The sequence below is a fragment of the Dendronephthya gigantea genome, unplaced genomic scaffold (genome assembly GCF_004324835.1).
Source record: "Dendronephthya gigantea isolate DGI-Jeju-01 unplaced genomic scaffold, DenGig_1.0 000057F, whole genome shotgun sequence".
NCBI lineage: Eukaryota > Metazoa > Cnidaria > Anthozoa > Malacalcyonacea > Nephtheidae > Dendronephthya > Dendronephthya gigantea.
The window spans coordinates 349,683-369,422 of NW_021163067.1; the positions used below are offsets into that span (position 1 = coordinate 349,683).

Consider the following 19,740-nt stretch of genomic DNA (forward strand, 5'->3'; position numbering starts at 1 on the left):
AAGTATCTTTCTTATTTGTAGAAAAATATGCCAATCCGGATTGCAACTTTATATCCACTGTAAAATATTGTGTCTAGTGTATTCTCATCTTCATTAACGTTTTTGAATGTTTCACTTTCTTTTTCACGATTGATGGTGTGAGGAAATTTTGTCCAGCCAAAAAACTTTTTCTTACATGTCCAAATTTGACAGAAGTATTTTCAAAAAGTATTTTTTAAAACAATATTATAGGAGTACTAATTTAGTATTAGTGAAAAATTGTCAGGTGTGGGATTCGAACCCACGCCCACCATTGTGGACCAGAATTCCTCACCACGTTCTTGAGTCTGGCGCCTTAGACCGCTCGGCCAACCTGACGAGTAGCTATCACAACAACAACACGTACTGGTATAAAAAAAACAAAATTATCCCTATATTATGATGTTAAAATCTTAAAAAAAAATGTTTCCGCATGAGGTACATGCACTCTGACAGTGGCAGCGGTGGGATTCGAACCCACGTCATCTAAATGACTGGTGCCTAAAACCAGCGCCTTAGACCACTCGGCCACGCTACCGACAAAGCGTTGCTGCCAAAATTTCCGTAATGCAAAGGGTACTTTCCCATTTACGAGTACTATTGCCTGTGCAAAATGCATTACATTCATATGGTTGAGTATCTTTCTTATTTGTAGAAAAGTATGCTAATCCGGATTGGAACTTTATATCCACTGTAAAATATTGTGCCTAGTGTATTCTCATCTTCATTAACGTTTTTGAATGTTTCACTTTCTTTTTCACGATTGGAGGTGTGAGCAAATTTTGACCAGCCAAAAAACTTTTTCTTACATGTCCAAATTTGACAGAAGTAATTTCAAAAAGTATTTTTTAAAACAATATCATAGGAGTACTAATTTAGTATTAGTGAAAAATTGTCAGGTTTGTGATTCGAACCCACGCCCACCATTGTGGACCAGAATTCCTCACCACGTTCTTAAGTCTGGCGCCTTAGACCGCTCCGCCAACCTGAGGAGTAGCTACCACAACAACAATACCTACTGGTATAAAAAAAAGAAAATTATCCCTATATTATGATTTGAAAAAAAAAAAAAAAAATGTTTCCGCATGAGGTACATGCACCATGACAGTGGCAGCGGTGGGATTTGAACCCACGTCATCTAAATGACTGGTGCCTAAAACCAACGCCTTAGACCACTCGGCCACGCTACCGACAAAGCGTTCCTGCCCAACTTTACGTTTTGCAAAGAGTACTTTCCCATAACGAGTACTATTGCCTGTGCAAAATGCATTACGATCATATGGTTAAGTATCTTTCTTATTTGTAGAAAAATATGCCAATCCGGATTGCAACTTTATATCCACTGTAAAATATTGTGTCTAGTGTATTCTCATCTTCATTAACGTTTTTTGAATGTTTCACTTTCTTTTTCACGATTGATGGTGTGAGGAAATTTTGTCCAGCCAAAAAACTTTTTCTTACATGTCCAAATTTGACAGAAGTATTTTCAAAAAGTATTTTTTAAAACAATATTATAGGAGTACTAATTTAGTATTAGTGAAAAATTGTCAGGTGTGGGATTCGAACCCACGCCCAACATTGTGGACCAGAATTCCTCACCACGTTCTTGAGTCTGGCGCCTTAGACCGCTCGGCCAACCTGACGAGTAGCTACCACAACAACAACACGTACTGGTATAAAAAAAAGAAATTATCCCTATATTATGATGTTAAAATCTTAAAAAAAATGTTTCCGCATGAGGTACATGCACCCTGACAGTGGCAGCGGTGGGATTCGAACCCACGTCATCTAAATGACTGGTGCCTAAAACCAGCGCCTTAGACCACTCGGCCACGCTACCTAAGGCTGCAGCTATCACAATTTGGCAAACCCTGTTTCTACATAACTGAGCAAAGTTTATTGCATTACTCTTTAAGTATAAAAAGACGTGACAGTAATCCTAAAATTGCATGAAATATGGCAGCGGTAGGATTCGAACCCACGCCATCGAATTGACTGGTGCCTTAAACCAGCGCCTTAGACCACTCGGCCACGCTACCGACAAAGCGTTGCTGCCAAAATTTCCGTAATGCAAAGGGTACTTTCCCATTTACGAGTACTATTGCCTGTGCAAAATGCATTACATTCATATGGTTGAGTATCTTTCTTATTTGTAGAAAAGTATGCTAATCCGGATTGGAACTTTATATCCACTGTAAAATATTGTGCTAGTGTATTCTCATCTTCATTAACGTTTTGAATGTTTCACTTTCTTTTTCACGATTGGAGGTGTGAGCAAATTTTGACCAGCCAAAAAACTTTTTCTTACATGTCCAAATTTGACAGAAGTAATTTCAAAAAGTATTTTTTAAAACAATATCATAGGAGTACTAATTTAGTATTAGTGAAAAATTGTCAGGTGTGGGATTCGAACCCACGCCCACCATTGTGGACCAGAATTCCTCACCACGTTCTTAAGTCTGGCGCCTTAGACCGCTCCGCCAACCTGAGAGTAGCTACCACAACAACAATACCTAGTGGTATAAAAAAAGAAAATTATCCCTATATTATGATGTTAAAATCTTAAAAAAAATGTTCCGCATGAGGTACATGCACCATGACAGTGGCAGCGGTGGGATTTGAACCCACGTCATAAATGACTGGTGCCTAAAACCAACGCCTTAGACCACTCGGCCACGCTACCTAAGCCTGCAGCTGTCACAATTTCGAAAACCCTGTTTCTACATAACTGAGCAAAGTTTATTGCATTACTCTTTAAGTATAAAATAGACGTGACAGTAGTGCTAAAATTGCATGAAATTTGGCAGCGGTTGGATTCGAACCCACGCCATCGAAATGACTGGTGCCTGAAACCAGCGCCTTAGACCACTCGGCCACGCTACCGACAAAGCGTTCCTGCCCAACTTTCCGTTTGCAAAGAGTACTTTCCCATAACGAGTACTATTGCCTGTGCAAAATGCATTACGATCATATGGTTAAGTATCTTTCTTATTTGTAAAATATGCCAATCCGGATTGCAACTTTATATCCACTGTAAAATATTGTGTCTAGTGTATTCTCATCTTCATTAGTTTTTGAATGTTTCACTTTCTTTTTCACGATTGATGGTGTGAGGAAATTTTGTCCAGCCAAAAAACTTTTTCTTACATGTCCAAATTTGACAGAAGTATTTTCAAAAAGTATTTTTTAAAACAATATTATAGGAGTACTAATTTAGTATTAGTGAAAAATTGTCAGGTGTGGGATTCGAACCCACGCCCACCATTGTGGACCGAATTCCTCACCACGTTCTTGAGTCTGGCGCCTTAGACCGCTCGGCCAACCTGACGAGTAGCTACCACAACAACAACACCTACTGGTATAAAAAAAGAAAATTATCCCTATATTATGATGTTAAAATCTTAAAAAAAAGTTTCCGCATGAGGTACATGCACCCTGACAGTGGCAGCGGTGGGATTCGAACCCACGTCATCTAAATGACTGGTGCCTAAAACCAGCGCCTTAGACCACTCGCCACGCTACCTAAGCTGCAGCTTCACAATTTGGCAAACCCTGTTTCTACATAACTGAGCAAAGTTTATTGCATTACTCTTTAAGTATAAAAAGACGTGACAGTAATCTAAAATTGCATGAAATTGGCAGCGGTGGATTCGAACCCACGCCATCGAATGACTGGTGCCTTAAACCAGCGCCTTAGACCACTCGGCCACGCTACCGACAAAGCGTTGCTGCCAACTTTCCGTATGCAAAGGTACTTTCCCATACGAGTACTATTGCCTGTGCAAAATGCATTACATCATATGGTTAGTATCTTTCTTATTTGTAGAAAAGTATGCTAATCCGGATTGAACTTTATATCCACTGTAAAATATTGTCTAGTGTATTCTCATCTTCATTAACGTTTTTGAATGTTTCACTTTCTTTTTCACGATTGGAGGTGTGAGCAAATTTTGACCAGCCAAAAAACTTTTTCTTACATGTCCAAATTTGACAGAAGTAATTTCAAAAAGTATTTTTTAAAACAATATCATAGGAGTACTAATTTAGTATTAGTGAAAAATTGTCAGGTGTGATTCGAACCCACGCCCACCATTGTGGACCAGAATTCCTCACCACGTTCTTAAGTCTGGCGCCTTAGACCGCTCGCCAACCTGACGAGTAGCTACCACAACAACAATACCTACTGGTATAAAAAAGAAAATTATCCCTATATTATGATGTTAAAATCTTAAAAAAAATGTTTCCGCATGAGGTACATGCACCATGACAGTGGCAGCGGTGGGATTTGAACCCACGTCATCTAAATGACTGGTGCCTAAAACCAACGCCTTAGACCACTCGGCCACGCTACCTAAGCCTGCAGCTGTCACAATTTCGAAAACCCTGTTTCTACATAACTGAGCAAAGTTTATTGCATTACTCTTTAAGTATAAAAAGACGTGACAGTAATGCTAAAATTGCATGAAATTTGGCAGCGGTGGGATTCGAACCCACGCCATCGAAATGACTGGTGCCTGAAACCAGCGCCTTAGACCACTCGGCCACGCTACCGACAAAGCGTTCCTGCCCAACTTTCCGTTTTGCAAAGAGTACTTTCCCATAACGAGTACTATTGCCTGTGCAAAATGCATTACGATCATATGGTTAAGTATCTTTCTTATTTGTAAAAAAATATGCCAATCCGGATTGCAACTTTATATCCACTGTAAAATATTGTGTCTAGTGTATTCTCATCTTCATTAACGTTTTTGAATGTTTCACTTTCTTTTTCACGATTGATGGTGTGAGGAAATTTTGTCCAGCCAAAAAACTTTTTCTTACATGTCCAAATTTGACAGAAGTAATTTCAAAAAGTATTTTTTAAAACAATATTATAGGAGTACTAATTTAGTATTAGTGAAAAATTGTCAGGTGTGGGATTCGAACCCACGCCCACCAATGTGGACCAGAATTCCTCACCACGTTCTTGAGTCTGGCGCATTAGACCGCTCGGCCAACCTGACGAGTAGCTACCACAACAACAACACGTACTGGTATTAAAAAATGAAAATTATCCCTATATTATGATGTTAAAATCTTAAAAAAAATGTTTCCGCATGAGGTACATGCACCCTGACAGTGGCAGCGGTGGGATTCGAACCCACGTCATCTAAATGACTGGTGCCTAAAACCAGCGCCTTAGACCACTCGGCCACGCTACCTAAGGCTGCAGCTATCACAATTTGGCAAACCCTGTTTCTACATAACTGAGCAAAGTTTATTGCATTACTCTTTAAGTATAAAATAGACGGGACAGTAATCCTAAAATTGCATGAAATATGGCAGCGGTAGGATTCGAACCCACGCCATCGAATTGACTGGTGCCTTAAACCAGCGACTTAGACCACTCGGCCACGCTACCGACAAAGCGTTGCTGCCAAAAATTTCCGTAATGCAAAGGGTACTTTCCCATTTACGAGTACTATTGCCTGTGCAAAATGCATTACATTCTTATGGTTGAGTATCTTTCTTATTTGTAGAAAAGTATGCTAATCCGGATTGGAACTTTATATCCATTGTAAAATATTGTGCCTAGTGTATTCTCATCTTCATTAACGTTTTTGAATGTTTCACTTTCTTTTTCACGATTGGAGGTGTGAGGAAATTTTGACCAGCCAAAAAACTTTTTCTTACATGTCCAAATTTGACAGAAGTAATTTCAAAAAATATTTTTTAAAACAATATCATAGGAGTACTAATTTAGTAATAGTGAAAAATTGTCAGGTTTGTGATTCGAACCCACGCCCACCATTGTGGACCAGAATTCCTCACCACGTTCTTGAGTCTGGCGCCTTAGACCGCTCGGCCAACCTGACGAGTAGCTACCACAACAACAATACCTACTGGTACAAAAAAATGAAAATTATCCCTATATTATGATGTTAAAATCTTAAAAAAAAATGTTTCCGCATGAGGTACATGCACCATGACACACATAGATGTATCATGTATGTAAGTCTTGTATAACCTTTCCACTTCCGGCTAAACCTGACCTTTATCACGCAACAGCTGCCTGATATAGCTAAAGCAGTGAGATTTACCACAATTACCTTCAAAAGTAGAATTAAAACAAAAATTATTTTCCCACTTTCTTCACCTCTTTCGATGACTAGCAGAACGTACATCGTGGTCAGAAATGAAAAATGACATTTCAGAAACAATGTTGGACATTGTTATTTGTTAGTTTTTCTGAAATTTAGAAAAAAAGACGCGTTACAAGCAGCGAGCTTCATATTAGTAGAAATTAGCTGTCGTTTGTGTACCATTTTGCTGTTCATCCACACATAATAACTTTCGAGTTTGACTATATTTATTAAATACGTTGCGTTAAAGTATGTAAACTTAGAATCCTCTCAACCATAGACTTTGCATGCATGGGCAGGGGCGTAGGAACCGGGGGAGCACAGCCCCCGCCCAAAATTGTTTCAAGAGGAATTTTTGGAGAAGCTGATGGGTATGTAGCTGCAATTAAATACTATTTTAAAACCAAAGTTGCCCCCTTTGTATCCTACGCATGCCCACTTACACGACGCAAGCCAATCTTTCAGGGGCCAGTAGTATAAAAATTTATTAACTACATTTTGCACAGTTAAATCCTAGTTAACTCCCAAATACACGATTCTTATTGGTCAATTCTTCTCTTAAATACAATTAAACGTTTTATACAACTGACCCCAGTAGAGCATAAATATAAACCACGCTGGTGGTGTCCTTCCAGCTTTGACAATCAAGCCGTCCCTATACATATTTTTAGCTGCTTTTTTTATTAACCAAAAATGCCCCTGGAAGTTGGTGCCCCCCTAACTCTGGATGCTTCGTACGCCCCTGTGCATGGACAGTGTTTGCTCAGCACTGGATTCTTTATATTTATTAGTTTATTTTATATAATAAGTCTCAATGATTTCGAATAAAAATCACAAGGATGTTTATGTTTGTTTAAAATCTTTATTTTGCTTCCTCAATTATTGGTTACAATCGTCAGGTGTGGGTAAACAGATTTATGAATTGTACCCTTTCCAGTCATCCATTTTCTTACGCCATGTAGAGAACGCCATTTGAACCAATACAAAGTTTTACATTAACGCCGGCAACGCGCTCATGACTTTCAATTCTCGTTGCCTGCATTGATTTTGTTAATCGTTTGGATTGCGAATTTCATTCATGAGTTATTGAATCACGGTTTAAACTTGAGTTATAGACTCTTTAGTTATTGTTTTTACTAAGGTGAAGATTGATTTATTTGAACATTCAATAAAGATTTATTTACAGTACATGTAGTTTCCCTGTTGGAAACTGAAATTGCTTCGTCGCTCTTTCAATTCTGAACAACGGACATGATGTGTGCATGTGGAAAGTTTTACTCACCATTTGTGATATTTGCTCAGAGATTGAGAACAACAACAGACAATTGATAAGCTTACCTGTAGATTGTGCCAGTGCAGATCATGCTAGTGTGTGTTAATTGAAAGTAAAAACACCATGATTTTTTATATTTACGACTGTGATGTTTACCAGCAAAATACTAACAGCAGAATACTAACAGCTGAAATATGCATCAATTATGCTTTTCATTGTGTAATTAAACTGATTCGTGAAATATTAATAAATGACGCATATAATAAATTTTATATTTCAACTGATTCTTGAAATTAAACTGATGCATTAAACGCAGTATTACCCTATGCAACCTTCCTTGCAACTTGCAATGCAAATCTACTCCTGAGGCATCTAAAGTAGTCAAATGGTAATATTTCGTACGATCTGCCAATGTTTTCTTAACATTTCAAACACTCTTTACTAATTACTATGCCTCAAATTTATAATTGCATTGCTTGTTGGAAAGAAAATTGCACACTGCGTGTAACAGCGCCTTAAATAACGCATATGTAATTAAACTGATTCATTAATATTGACGTCTTAAGAAGGCTTCTTGATTTCAAAACAGACGTCGACACGATTCAAAATTCAAATCTCTATTTGTTATAAGCGCTGTTTACACTTCAATCAATTTATTGGCACGGCTCGGCTAAAATTGGCACCTGTCCTCAATTATTTTAGTGTTTAGGCTACCAAAACAAAGGCCGAGCACAGATAAAATCCGCACGGGTACCCATTTTAGCCATACCGTGCCACAAAATTGAGTGTAGTGTGAACTGGGCTATCATTTCTAACAGTAGGCCTAAAGAAATTAATTAGTCTTGTGAAATTCGACATATTAATTGTGTAACTTAATAACATAGTGAAATTGTGAGATTAATTAATTTGTGCGAAAAACAGCCTGGAGCAGTTATCTCAGAGGCTGAAACACTCTCCAAATATTTACTAGGAGTTACTATCGCAAGGAAATTGCTTCCTTAACATCCCCGGTCAGGCCAAGGAAAAAGGCAGCATGCGGAATTTTCTGAATTCGTTTTTTATATGATCCTTGTTAGCCAGGACTAGATTCACAGTGAAGTGAGATTATTCTTATGTATTGATCCTTGAAAGACGCAAAAACGTCATGTAAAATTGCAAAGTAATCTGAGTTCTCATGGGTTTGGGAATCTGGGTATACTTCATTGTTAATTGTAGTGACGTACAATGGCGACATAGAAATATTAGATACCTGACAAATTAGATATTTAATATTTCGACGAGTCATGGCATGGTAAAAGTCATATGAGCTCAACAATCGATGAGCGAGATCAACATTTTGAAACCTATTTCGACTAAGCTATTATGACTCATTTTCCTATTGTGATCTCATTTTCTGATAATGATTTTAGTTTAAGCTTTTCTTGTATTTTCTTACAGTATTCATTTTTAAAAGATCGTTATTTAATTTGTGAAACTGGATGTTTGAAATGCTCTAATGCTTCAAAAGCGCTATATATAGGCTCAAAAATACAAAAAATAGTCATTTCGACTAACGAGATCGACATTTTGAAATGTATTTTAACTAAACTGCTGTGATCTCAAGCGACGAATTTACATAACTCGCGCGTGTGGACTGGGGGCGAAACCACCGTTCGTCAAGAATAGTGTGCTGCCTCGCTAGGGCATTATACATCTTTTCAATTTGATTAATATAATATTGTGTTTTCCGTTCGATTTTAATTACTCAAAGTATTATAAAACTCGATTGTGACTTCAGGCAAATTAATATGTCCAACTGATCCAAATTTGCATGTGTTTATACAATAGTTATTGCATTTCGTGTCGTGCAATTTTGGTCTGAAATTTTCGATTACAAATCGAAAAACAAAACTTTTTCACCACTGAAAGATGTCTATGGACAGAATACTGTTATAACTGTCGAACAATATACGGAAACTTTAGTGTTCATTACTTTTTATTATACTGAAATTAAGAAAGTTTAAATTGCTTCATGTACTAAGTAATCAGTTCCTTTACTGAGGCTTTTACTTGTTATATATATCTGTTCAACAAATAATACTGCGTGAATATTTACGAGAAAGTGAAAGCTGGGTAAAAGTTCGTTCAACGCGTGCGCAAGGGCTTTTGTTCACTATTTCACTCATGACTACAGAAAGGGCAAACTTTCAGCCAGCGATCTTAAAATAGGCCAAACGTGGCACGTGATTTTTACCTTAAGACGTATTTAGCTTATTTTCCTAAACGACAGAGATTTACATTCGAAATTGAAGTGTCCCGTTGTTTCTTGTTGTTGGACGGCGAAAGCGACACGCCATGCGTGTCAGTTAATTAAATCGTTCGCATTAAATAAAGAAAAATACAGTATAGGTAATGATGAGTAATACGATGTACGAACTTAAAAGTAGGTCTATTGACTATTGTATGTTCTTTATAATGCCGTATCAAAGCCTGGACTAAACTACTTTTTGCACTGTCAAAACAAACTCCCGCACACGGGTAAAACGTACTTTTTTAAAAAGTCAGCTAAACGTTTACGTCTTGGTTTAAAAGCTGATGAAACGAGTGTGGTAACTTATGTATAACTGAAATTATAAAATAAACTGATTAGATATGTTCTAGTGATTCTGCATGTAAGTTCTAAATAGTGGTCTTACTTCCAAAAACCTTATTAAAAGCTTTTCTTAGTGGTCTTGGTGATATCGACAATCTGCGTTCTTTCTTTTTCTTGATAGTCTCGCCATATAGTTCATGAAAAACTCGCAGAATGTCTTCATAATTTTCCGACGCTGAACACTCGTACAGAGGGCAATTCAATTCTTGCACACTTTGCAGGGCGAATTCCTTGGGCACACAGCGCTCGCTGGAGAGGTCACTTTTGTTTCCAACTATAAATATGGCCGGTCGGTAGTTTGATCTTAATGTGACTATTTCATGTTTCAAATTAACAACTTCATCGAAGCTCTTCACATCTGTTATAGAGTAAACGAGAAGAAATCCGTCTGCCCATAATACTTTCTCCGCTATTTTTTCTGGCTATATAATAAATAAAACGTTGTTTATCATTAAGACCTGAGGCAATTCAACGGATAATCGTTCATCTAATTTAATCACAATCATTGAATATGATTTTAAATTAGCTAACATGCAGGACACCTTTTCGGAAAATACTCATGGAAAAATATTCAACTTTTATAAAGAAGCGATAAAAAAAATTGCAGTACAGATTTGTCTTAACCCTAGGTTAAGTTTACCGTCTTTTGAACAACTGACCTCTGGAGCTTTCTATACCGGTGTAATTAGTTTTGTTAATGTTAGGAATAGAATGTGTTGCGAGGCAGGACCATGGTTGATGGTGCCGAGGTAGAAAAATTCCAAGCCTATTTTAAGCACGTATAACATTAAATATTCAGACTGAATTTTTCGGTTTGTGTTGCATGTTGGGAAATTCACTCGAATTTGATGCTGATTTTTTTTACTAACAACAGAGCATTTTGTGTGATCTGTGCACTGTGTGATCTTTGAACTGTGTACAAATAAAATCTTGTTTTATTCCAAAACGAACCGAAAATGTTTTCATGTTTAAACATAATTTTAACCGTGAAGAAATATATTGGCCTCGTTCTCGCGTAACTCGAAACATGTCTCAATAATTACTCGCTCTTTACCAAGCAGGTTAATTGTTATATAGAAAATAATACACGGATGCGCTGAAATATGGAATTCATTTCGAATGTTGTGAATGATATCGAACGAGTGAGCGCAGCGAGCGAGTGAGATATCTTTCTCAACACGAGAAATGAAGTCCATATTTCCAAGCATCCATGCATATATTATTCTGTTTATTATATAAAAAAAACTGGGTTTTCGAAAAGTTTTTTATCCCCCTTCCTGATTCCAGATCGGTGAATGAAACACGATAATCGCACATGTGTTTTTATCACTTTTTCAAAATGGCGGCGGAACGCCGGTTCGTCAATAAAACACTGCATATTATATAATAAAAAGCAATATTGCATACCGGTGATGTCGCGTCGAGTATTTCCATTGATACTTTGTTATTGTCGATTGAAGATTCAAATGTGTACGTGAAGTCTAGGTAGAAAAATATATGTTTCTGTTTGATGGCTGTAGGAAACCTTACACTGACCATACTATAGGTGACACAAAAATATATGCTACTCCATTGTCTGTCTTCCTGCAAAAATCAATTCGATCTATTGAAAGACAATGGTATTCCATATATGGAGGTAAATTCAGCGGAAATACCATAACGAAGTGACCAAACACGTGACGATAAATTAAGCGACCCATTAATTTAGTCCATTAGTCGCTATTAGATGAAGACCTCGTTAATTTAGTTACACTCTTCCGTCCGTAACAGTGGCGTAGCCAGCCTGACGATTTTGTCCCACTATGTAAATTTCGAGTTTTTATAATCATTCATTTCTTTAGAAATTTATTGTTTTCACAGTCAATGACCACCAAAATATTAGCATAGCGGGACAAATCGTCAGGCTGCTACGTTACTGCAACTACTGCATGGTCTGTAATAGTAAAATGTATACAAATTTTCCAACTTCGCTTGCCTATATCTTGGGAATTTTACAATATTTCGCAGCCAAACTTGGCAATTTTACTAGGTTTAGTACGCCTTTCGGAAATTCCCTTTTTGTCGCCAAAATCAAAAGTTGGTCTATTATGCAAGACGTCCATTCAATACATTCGTCGCTTATGGATGAAGGCCTATATGTGCATAAATTTCCATGAAAAAAAACATATAACAACGTCCTGTTTATCCTTCTCTCGTTCTCATTATCTATATGCACTAACCTTGAGAGGAGTCGTATTCTCCAATGAAACGTTTGGTCAAAAATCTGACAGTCAAAGCTAGAAAAAAGAATATCGATCAAAGTCCATCTTCAGTATTAAAGACTATATATACTCTATAGTTCTTAGCGCTATATGCTTAGGCCTGGGTTATACGTCGTATTTTGTTTTCGTCAAATGCAATTCAAACATAGTAAATCAGATGGTAAATCTCATTAATTAGGCTTCATTATCATCTCGTTTTCTACTGTTTGAATTGCATTCGACGCGACCAAAAGGCGACGTATGAACCAGGGCAAAGAAATGCCAACTTAGGTGAAATTGGAAAAAAAACAAGGGCACTGGAACCATTTAAAAAAGTGAGGTGGGAGGGAGGCAACAAAAAAGGGCTTTCTCATAAAGTAATAAAATTACCGAAATGTACTAAATACAACCATACAAAGGTGAAGAGAAGTGAAAGTAAAGTTTGTCGTTTTACTCAATTGCTTATTTTTCTTGCAAATCTCTGTTTATATCATGTACTCCTGTTTCGTACTTTTTTAATTTACAATAATTATAAGTATATCCATGACTCAAAAAAGGGCATCTGCCGAATGAAAGAAGTATATCTTAATCTATTTTGCAAAAGTGTGGAGGGGGGCACAGGGCCCCAGTTCCCCCCTCCTTGCGAGACTCTTTGCCCTGTGAATCATGTTGATGCTGCCAAACAATAGAAGTATATTTTACTTAATTAATTGTTGTCCGAGCGCATTGAGTACCGATCAAAGTAAGTGTAAAACTTCGACAAGGCAAAAAACAATCAGTTTCAAAAGTCTTGGAACAGGTAGACAAAAAAACTCGCTTTCGCAGTAATTTGCTTCCCCCTCGCCCCCTAATCAAATAGCGGGAGAGGTCCAGGTAGAAGGGGCATGAAAAGTTGATAATTCCGCGATAAATGAAGCTTGCAGCTATTTTTTTCTCTAAATTACAAGTGCCCCAAGCACTTTTGAAATTGATTAAAGATGTGTAACAATTTCACGCACATGCAGAAACAGTATTTCTTCGACGGTTTTGTTTAATACCTATCGAATGCATGGAAATATGGTTTGTGGTTAACGATTTCGCGTCACTAGAATTAAGCAAATGTTTTTATAATAAAAAAGATATTAGCTAAACACCGTTTAGGTCATCTGGACTCGCTTATAGGAAGCGGTATGTCATTTAGCTCATTATAAAATAATGTGCAAACTTGACTTTTTAATTATAATCGTGTTGTTCATAGGAACGCCAGCCGTTAGTTATCGGGTCGACTAGTTAATTGTCTACAAGTTTTGAGGTTGCGTATGGTTTTCATCGGATATCATCTACAGAAAATATTTCGACACAGCTGTCCGCACTTTTTTAAAAATATTTTGAGGTTTGCTAGTCCTAAATAAATCAAGTGAGTAAAAACCCGCCTTAATAAAAAACCGAAAAGAGGACTCGTACAGTCCCAATCCGAGCCTCGTGCCTTCACCGGAGTTCAGCTTGCCTTCAATCTCAGGGTCTCGCCAGGAAAATCAAACAAATTGTGAATGTTATGAAGGGAATGATGAAAATAGTCACAGTTTGATGTTTAAGTAAAGGTCAATTGCTTCATGTATGTAGAAGAGATTGAAAAACCCGAGACGTCCAAATATACGAAAAATAGCATGGTGATAGAAATTAAATTTTCACTCAATTCAATTGGTGTACGCCTGTATATGGAGGTGCTGTGAGAAATATCTCTACAACCAAGAATGCGGAATATTAACCACGCGCGGGGGCTATAAATCGTCAATCGTATATCAAAATATTATTTCAAATAATAAACCGTGTGCAATCAACTCAATTAATTAAACTATTTCAGGTAAAGCGGGCGGTTTAAGCAACCAATGCAGCTCACCCCCCTTGCCCTGGCTTTAGTGCACTTGTTTAAACAAAATATTTACTTTAATTTACCGTTTTGAGACAGAGAGTTGAACAATAAAAAAATTGATGCTATAGCTACTTTAATTCAGCCTTTAATAGTCTAGAAGCTAAAGTTTCGTACCAATTAACTGCTTTTACTTCTTAAATCAGGAAATGTGTGTCTAAATCCAACTCGCGGCAACGCCGGAATAATTTATTTGTTGTCTTATAATGCTATATGCATCATATGTGGTACAAACAGCGAGCTGCCTAAAATAGACAAAAACACTTATGAAGTTTTGACCTTTGTTTGGAGTGTCATCGTACTCTGCTGACGAAGGCCCTTACGTCGAAACGTCGAGAAGTGTTTTTGTCTATCTTTTAGGCATGCTCCATGGTAATATTGATATGTGCCCATTTATATCTCAGGGATGCAGTCCCAGGAAATCTCAGTTTCCGGCACGTAAAATAGACCATAAGGTGCTTTTCAAAATTTTAGTGGTGAAATTGCAGAACGTATAATAAATCCCTGATATATTTCGACTCACATTTTTTTCAACGAAGTCAACATGCACTTATTTTGTCTTCAAAACAAAACAGGTATGCCTGAATGCAAAGTGCTAGACAATTCCATGAGAAAAGGAACAGTGGGAGGTTGACGAATGAAATAGAAAAAAGACATGTATTGTTTGTCTGTCAGAGTCTCAGCGAAGTCAGTTATCATTGATACTACAGATTAAAAACAGGTATCATACATAATGTTCGGTATACAAAATGAACGTATTTATAATCGTTTGTACCAATACAGCGCAATCGATAGCTATATAGTAGAATTTGCAGCTGTCCTACTTATCAGTCAGCTAGCTATCATGGCTTAGGGCTAGTTAAGTTTCCTCATTCCTAAATTTCCTATAGCTAATGCTTATATATATACATTATCTTTCTGAATCGAAGAGTGGGCTATACTTTGTGAATGATTAAGAAAGTATTGAACTAAGGTCGGTATTTTGCACAGCTGTCTGTCTCCAGAAGAGATTAGAAAGCTTGCAATTGACGCCAACGCAGGCAGAATGTTAAAATTAGCAAAACAAAGTTTTTTTTATACACGCGGAGTTCGAATTGCGCTAAACTGTCGCAAAAGTTGCAACATTCCCATCTATGTACATGTTTGCTGAATATTTCAAGAAAAACAGGAAGCTGTATTTAATCGGAACTTAGGAAACATTTAAATAGGCGATCGAAGTGAAGTGGTGAGCAACTATAATAGCTAATCAGTAGTTCTTCCATCTGTTCCATGCATGAAGAGGTTGTAGTCCCCGTTTTATGGAGAAGCCGTAATTTTATAGATAATCAAAACTGATCTAGTTTGTAAACATTCAGAAAGTTGTTCGCAACTGAAGTTCTCGAACGATTCAAACTCCCGGATTTGAATTCCTGATCAGTTCAACAACACTGGCTTGTGGCCTTGAGCGTATACAGGAATGCCAATTTCCACCTCACAATGTAAACTAAAGCCAGCTTTCGATGCATGCGGCTTATATACTTTGATATAACATGCCCGGAAAGGATTGTGTTATCACTATAACCCAATATCAGATTTTTATTACAGGCTTTAATCAAACTCACTAACTGCAATAAAACAAAATACACTAACAAATGACCGAAACACAACAAACAACACAAAAATAGGTAGTACAATACAAATTACTCTACATTACACATCATAAAATATAATTAACGATATATATACGTGTGATAAGGCCCGTTTACACTAGCAATTTTTTGCTTCGATTTTATGTGTGGTTTTCTTCTTTTGATAGATATGAACGAGTGAATTAGTTACGGATGTTCAAATAGGAGCTCGTACACATCAAAGCATATGAAACTAATTTACTCGTTCACATCTGTCAAAAGAAGAAAATCGCTTGCACATAATATCGCAGCAAAAATCGCAAGCGTAAACGGGCCTATAACGGGTTGGTAACGAACTCGTCGGTTGTACTGCATGGTTATCCGTTATACGGCTAAGGTTGAAAACAAGCTAGCTATACATACAGCATGAAAGACCAGACAATGAGTCGAATGAAGCTCAGTGAAATTTTACCAAAGGTTTTGCCGGCCTAAAGCAAAAGTTTGAAATTCATATGTTCATTTCCGTTTGATCTATAAATACAACTTTTTTAGACAGCCATGCCGAACATGGATTGCGCGTAGCGTCAAAATGACAGAGGTTGCAAATTGCAATGTTTTTTCTCTGCACCATGAGTCAGATCTTTTATACCGGTTAGATAGTGCAAATGTTTACCTGAAAATTACATAGGCATAGCAAGAAACGGTCTACAGATTGCAAACATATGTTGACTTATTTAAGTAGCCTATGCTGAGGAATGGCAATTTTAGGAGTGATTTAAGTGCACTTACAGCCTACAGGATATTACAACACCATAAATGATAGCCTGATTGCACATCATGTAACCGCGCCGTTTTTAAACCACAAAATAAACTAGTTACACCGCGCGAACGTTCGTGTTGATCTTGCTATACGCTTATTTTGAACTCCAATCAGATTTTAGAGCAAACGAAAAAATCTTTTAAGACAAACTGAATATTTAGTTTCTACTTTGTTATTAGTTTCTAGTGTTAATAACATTATATGGAACATTAAACCATAATTAAACACATTACCCGACTTTCCAACGTTTTGTGAACCAAGAACCAAAATTCGCACATCGCTTTTCCCCTGCGGTACGGAGTCTTTCCGATTGGGTACAGTCAACATGTTTACCGCTCTATACAAGTCGTTCCAAGTCGGGTATTGCAGTTTTATCGTGAAACCAGTAAAGTATATTAAGGGAGTGATGACCAATATGTTTTGAGAATTATAAGCTGTAAGCTAAGAGCATCAGGTTGTCTGGAACTCGTATCCGTGCCAAGTTGATAGCAATGTTAATCCTTACCGCTTTAGTATGATAATACTGTAAGTTAAGCGCTTTCGGTACGTTTTGATGTAAGGGTCAAATGGGTATTTTAGGAGGTCGATTGTTCACGGCAGTTATACAGCACATTAGGTAGCTAATGATTGACATTTACTTAATTCCCAAGGGGTTTAAAATTTCGATACCGATAAAGTTATAACTGATAAATGCTGCAAGGGGAATGAACTTATACATCAATCAGTGCTTTCAGTAAATGTATTTTACCGTAGCCATATGTTGCTGATGAAAAATGTATTGCATATTATTGAGGTGATTCCATTTGGATTAATTCAAAATCTCTCATGCAATTGGCCGACTCTCGACAGGATCTCGGCCATTTAATTAAAATTTAAAGCATTTAAAGGATGGATAAACGGATTAAAATAAATATCATAAACTTCGTGTGTTATAGTATTATAGGGTTTGTGAAACAAAATTCTTTCATCGGCATTTCTGCACATCCTAACGTTAAGTAAATATACCCCAGAAAAACAGGCTTGGGACATGTTTTGGAACCACTAGCTATGAAATTGAAAATACCGATTGTTCATCATGGCTGTAGTCTTTGGCTATATTTAGGCCCGGTCATTATTTATAACCGCGGGTGGGGGCAGAAAGCAAAATTTATGAATAACCAAAAATAGGCATGCACGCATGGGGTGCAGTAAAACAAGGATATACTGAGGTAGGTTTTAAAAGCATTAACATGCAGGATAATTTTATTAATAAAAAAATTTAATAATAAAAAAATGAAATCAAACATGAAATTCTGCTTCATATTCCAAGATCATTCATGAAATACCTGTCTTTGGGGAATATCAGGAAAGCAATGTCAAGTTATAAGTTATAACGGCCCATGTATATACACTAAGTAGGTCATATCTTTTGGGTGGCTTACAATAAATACGAACATGCAGGACCTTTTAAATTTTAATTTATCCTCGAAGCACCATACAAACCCCTCCTCCAGGGGGTGAGTATATACTGTATATACACCTTCGAGGTTAATTTCCGTGTAAAAACTGATAGGTTAAAATAACAAAAAACCTTATTTGGACCAAAGTTTTTTCATATGATGTCACAGCCAACTTACTAGCACTCCGAACAAAATACTTCTAATTAGATTATTTTATTAGGCACACCTTAATTGTTGTTGGCCTGCATTTTGTTGCATTTTCATGCAATTAGTGAAAACATACCGAAACAGGCCCGAGGAATAAAAATGAGATAGATTAGATAAAAATCAGAAAATCATTTCTGAAAAAACAAACAAATACACGCTACTCTCAAGAATGACTACACCATGCAACGCTTGTGTCATGTTATTTATACTTATTTCAATACCTTAAAGTCATGTCACGTCCACAGCCCTCTGGCGAATAGGGATCTGAGGGTAGCACAAATATATCCAAATAAAGAGATGTATAATAAGTTTACTTCATGAGGTCGAGGATCACAAAACGAAAAGTATGGGTGCTTTTCTTTAAGCGTTCAAAATAGTCAAACCGGTCATATTTTGAATTGAAATTGAGTATTTTGTTAAAAATAAAGCGGTGAAACTGCATTTTTCGTGCTAGACAGATGTAAATAACGATATACTTGAATGCATGTTCTTGTACACTCTAAATAAAGTACCAGTAATCTATATCTGTAAGGTGTAATGAAATTCAACAGGACCGGTCTGACCGTTTTTACCGTATATAGATGAAGGCACCGAATCTGGAATTATTCTTGGCTTGCTTTGGTTACGATAACTTTGGTTGCGGGGCTCGGGTTCGTGTTTATATATAGAGATTAACACATGGGTGCTTGAAAATATGAAATTTATTTCGAGTGTTGAAAGTCATATAAATGAGATATCGCTTTCAACACGAGAAATAAATTTCATATTTTCAAGCACCCATGTGTTAATCTGTTTATTATATCAACGAAAATTAGAAATTAGCTTAAATATGTATCGAGTTGAGATGGCGATAGTTCTTCCATTCTTGTCGGTTTGTTGACATGGCGTCCAGCTTCATGCACTTGCGATATAGGAATGAATTAAATTGACGTCTTGTTCTGTTTTTTCTTTAGTATTTTGATTATCCTGTTTCATTCAGAGTTGCAAAAAAGCTGCGGGTACGCGGGTGCCACCCGGAGGAAGGTTTGCTTTGAATAAGGTTTTTGAGGAAGATTCAAAGTTGAACAATCCAATTGATCACATGCATGTACCAAAAAACCAAAAAAATCTCTTTATGCTGGTTGCAATTTGACTCAGTGTCGTAACGTCATTTTGAGGAAGGTCTCAAAACTTGAAATCCTGCCGGAGGAAGGTTGAACTCTTTTTGCAACTCTGGTTTCATTGAACTCTTAGACATCCTTTTCATTAATCTAATTGAATCGTTCACCCATAGTTTTAGGCGTTTTCAAAACTTTATACAAATGAATTTAAAAACTGGCTGCTGAAAATTTTTGACGAATTTGTTGTCAGTTATAAGGAGCGTCGTAATTCGTTGAAAATAGGATATTTTTCACCGGGGCTATACACGACGTTTCGCTGTGGCCAAAATCTTTATACAATGACACTGCGTTTTATGAAAATTTTTTTCATGGC

At 36.9% G+C, this 19,740-nt stretch overlaps 1 protein-coding gene and 13 non-coding genes across 14 annotated transcripts; all 14 read right to left on the reverse strand.

The window, feature by feature from the left end:
• Positions 1–259: 259 nt before the first annotated feature.
• On the reverse strand, positions 260–357 carry Trnal-caa. The gene is given in 2 exon segments: positions 260–305; positions 320–357. It is a non-coding gene; the product is annotated as a tRNA-Leu (tRNA).
• A 117-nt stretch (positions 358–474) lies between these two features.
• Positions 475–556, reverse strand: Trnal-uag. The gene has a single exon. It is a non-coding gene; the product is annotated as a tRNA-Leu (tRNA).
• Positions 557–1,126: 570 nt separating this feature from the next.
• Trnal-uag lies at positions 1,127–1,208 on the reverse strand. Its single transcript has one exon. It is a non-coding gene; the product is annotated as a tRNA-Leu (tRNA).
• A 355-nt stretch (positions 1,209–1,563) lies between these two features.
• Positions 1,564–1,661, reverse strand: Trnal-caa. The gene is given in 2 exon segments: positions 1,564–1,609; positions 1,624–1,661. It is a non-coding gene; the product is annotated as a tRNA-Leu (tRNA).
• A 115-nt stretch (positions 1,662–1,776) lies between these two features.
• Trnal-uag lies at positions 1,777–1,858 on the reverse strand. Its single transcript has one exon. It is a non-coding gene; the product is annotated as a tRNA-Leu (tRNA).
• Positions 1,859–1,975: 117 nt separating this feature from the next.
• On the reverse strand, positions 1,976–2,057 carry Trnal-aag. The gene has a single exon. It is a non-coding gene; the product is annotated as a tRNA-Leu (tRNA).
• Positions 2,058–2,621: 564 nt separating this feature from the next.
• Positions 2,622–2,701, reverse strand: Trnal-uag. The gene has a single exon. It is a non-coding gene; the product is annotated as a tRNA-Leu (tRNA).
• Positions 2,702–2,819: 118 nt separating this feature from the next.
• Trnal-cag lies at positions 2,820–2,901 on the reverse strand. The gene has a single exon. It is a non-coding gene; the product is annotated as a tRNA-Leu (tRNA).
• Positions 2,902–3,249: 348 nt separating this feature from the next.
• Positions 3,250–3,346, reverse strand: Trnal-caa. The gene is given in 2 exon segments: positions 3,250–3,295; positions 3,309–3,346. It is a non-coding gene; the product is annotated as a tRNA-Leu (tRNA).
• Positions 3,347–4,288: 942 nt separating this feature from the next.
• Trnal-uag lies at positions 4,289–4,370 on the reverse strand. The gene has a single exon. It is a non-coding gene; the product is annotated as a tRNA-Leu (tRNA).
• Positions 4,371–4,487: 117 nt separating this feature from the next.
• Positions 4,488–4,569, reverse strand: Trnal-cag. Its single transcript has one exon. It is a non-coding gene; the product is annotated as a tRNA-Leu (tRNA).
• A 354-nt stretch (positions 4,570–4,923) lies between these two features.
• On the reverse strand, positions 4,924–5,021 carry Trnal-caa. The gene is given in 2 exon segments: positions 4,924–4,969; positions 4,984–5,021. It is a non-coding gene; the product is annotated as a tRNA-Leu (tRNA).
• A 116-nt stretch (positions 5,022–5,137) lies between these two features.
• Trnal-uag lies at positions 5,138–5,219 on the reverse strand. Its single transcript has one exon. It is a non-coding gene; the product is annotated as a tRNA-Leu (tRNA).
• Positions 5,220–9,294: 4,075 nt separating this feature from the next.
• LOC114529583 (ras-related and estrogen-regulated growth inhibitor-like) lies at positions 9,295–17,148 on the reverse strand. The gene is made up of 4 exons (XM_028551396.1): positions 16,855–17,148; positions 12,265–12,321; positions 11,453–11,526; positions 9,295–10,467 (listed from the first exon to the last, which is right to left on the reverse strand). The coding sequence occupies exons 1-4, from the start codon at positions 16,946–16,948 to the stop codon at positions 10,072–10,074; spliced, it is 621 nt and encodes a 206-aa protein (XP_028407197.1). The 5' UTR covers positions 16,949–17,148; the 3' UTR covers positions 9,295–10,071.
• Between the last annotated feature and the right edge of the window lie 2,592 nt (positions 17,149–19,740).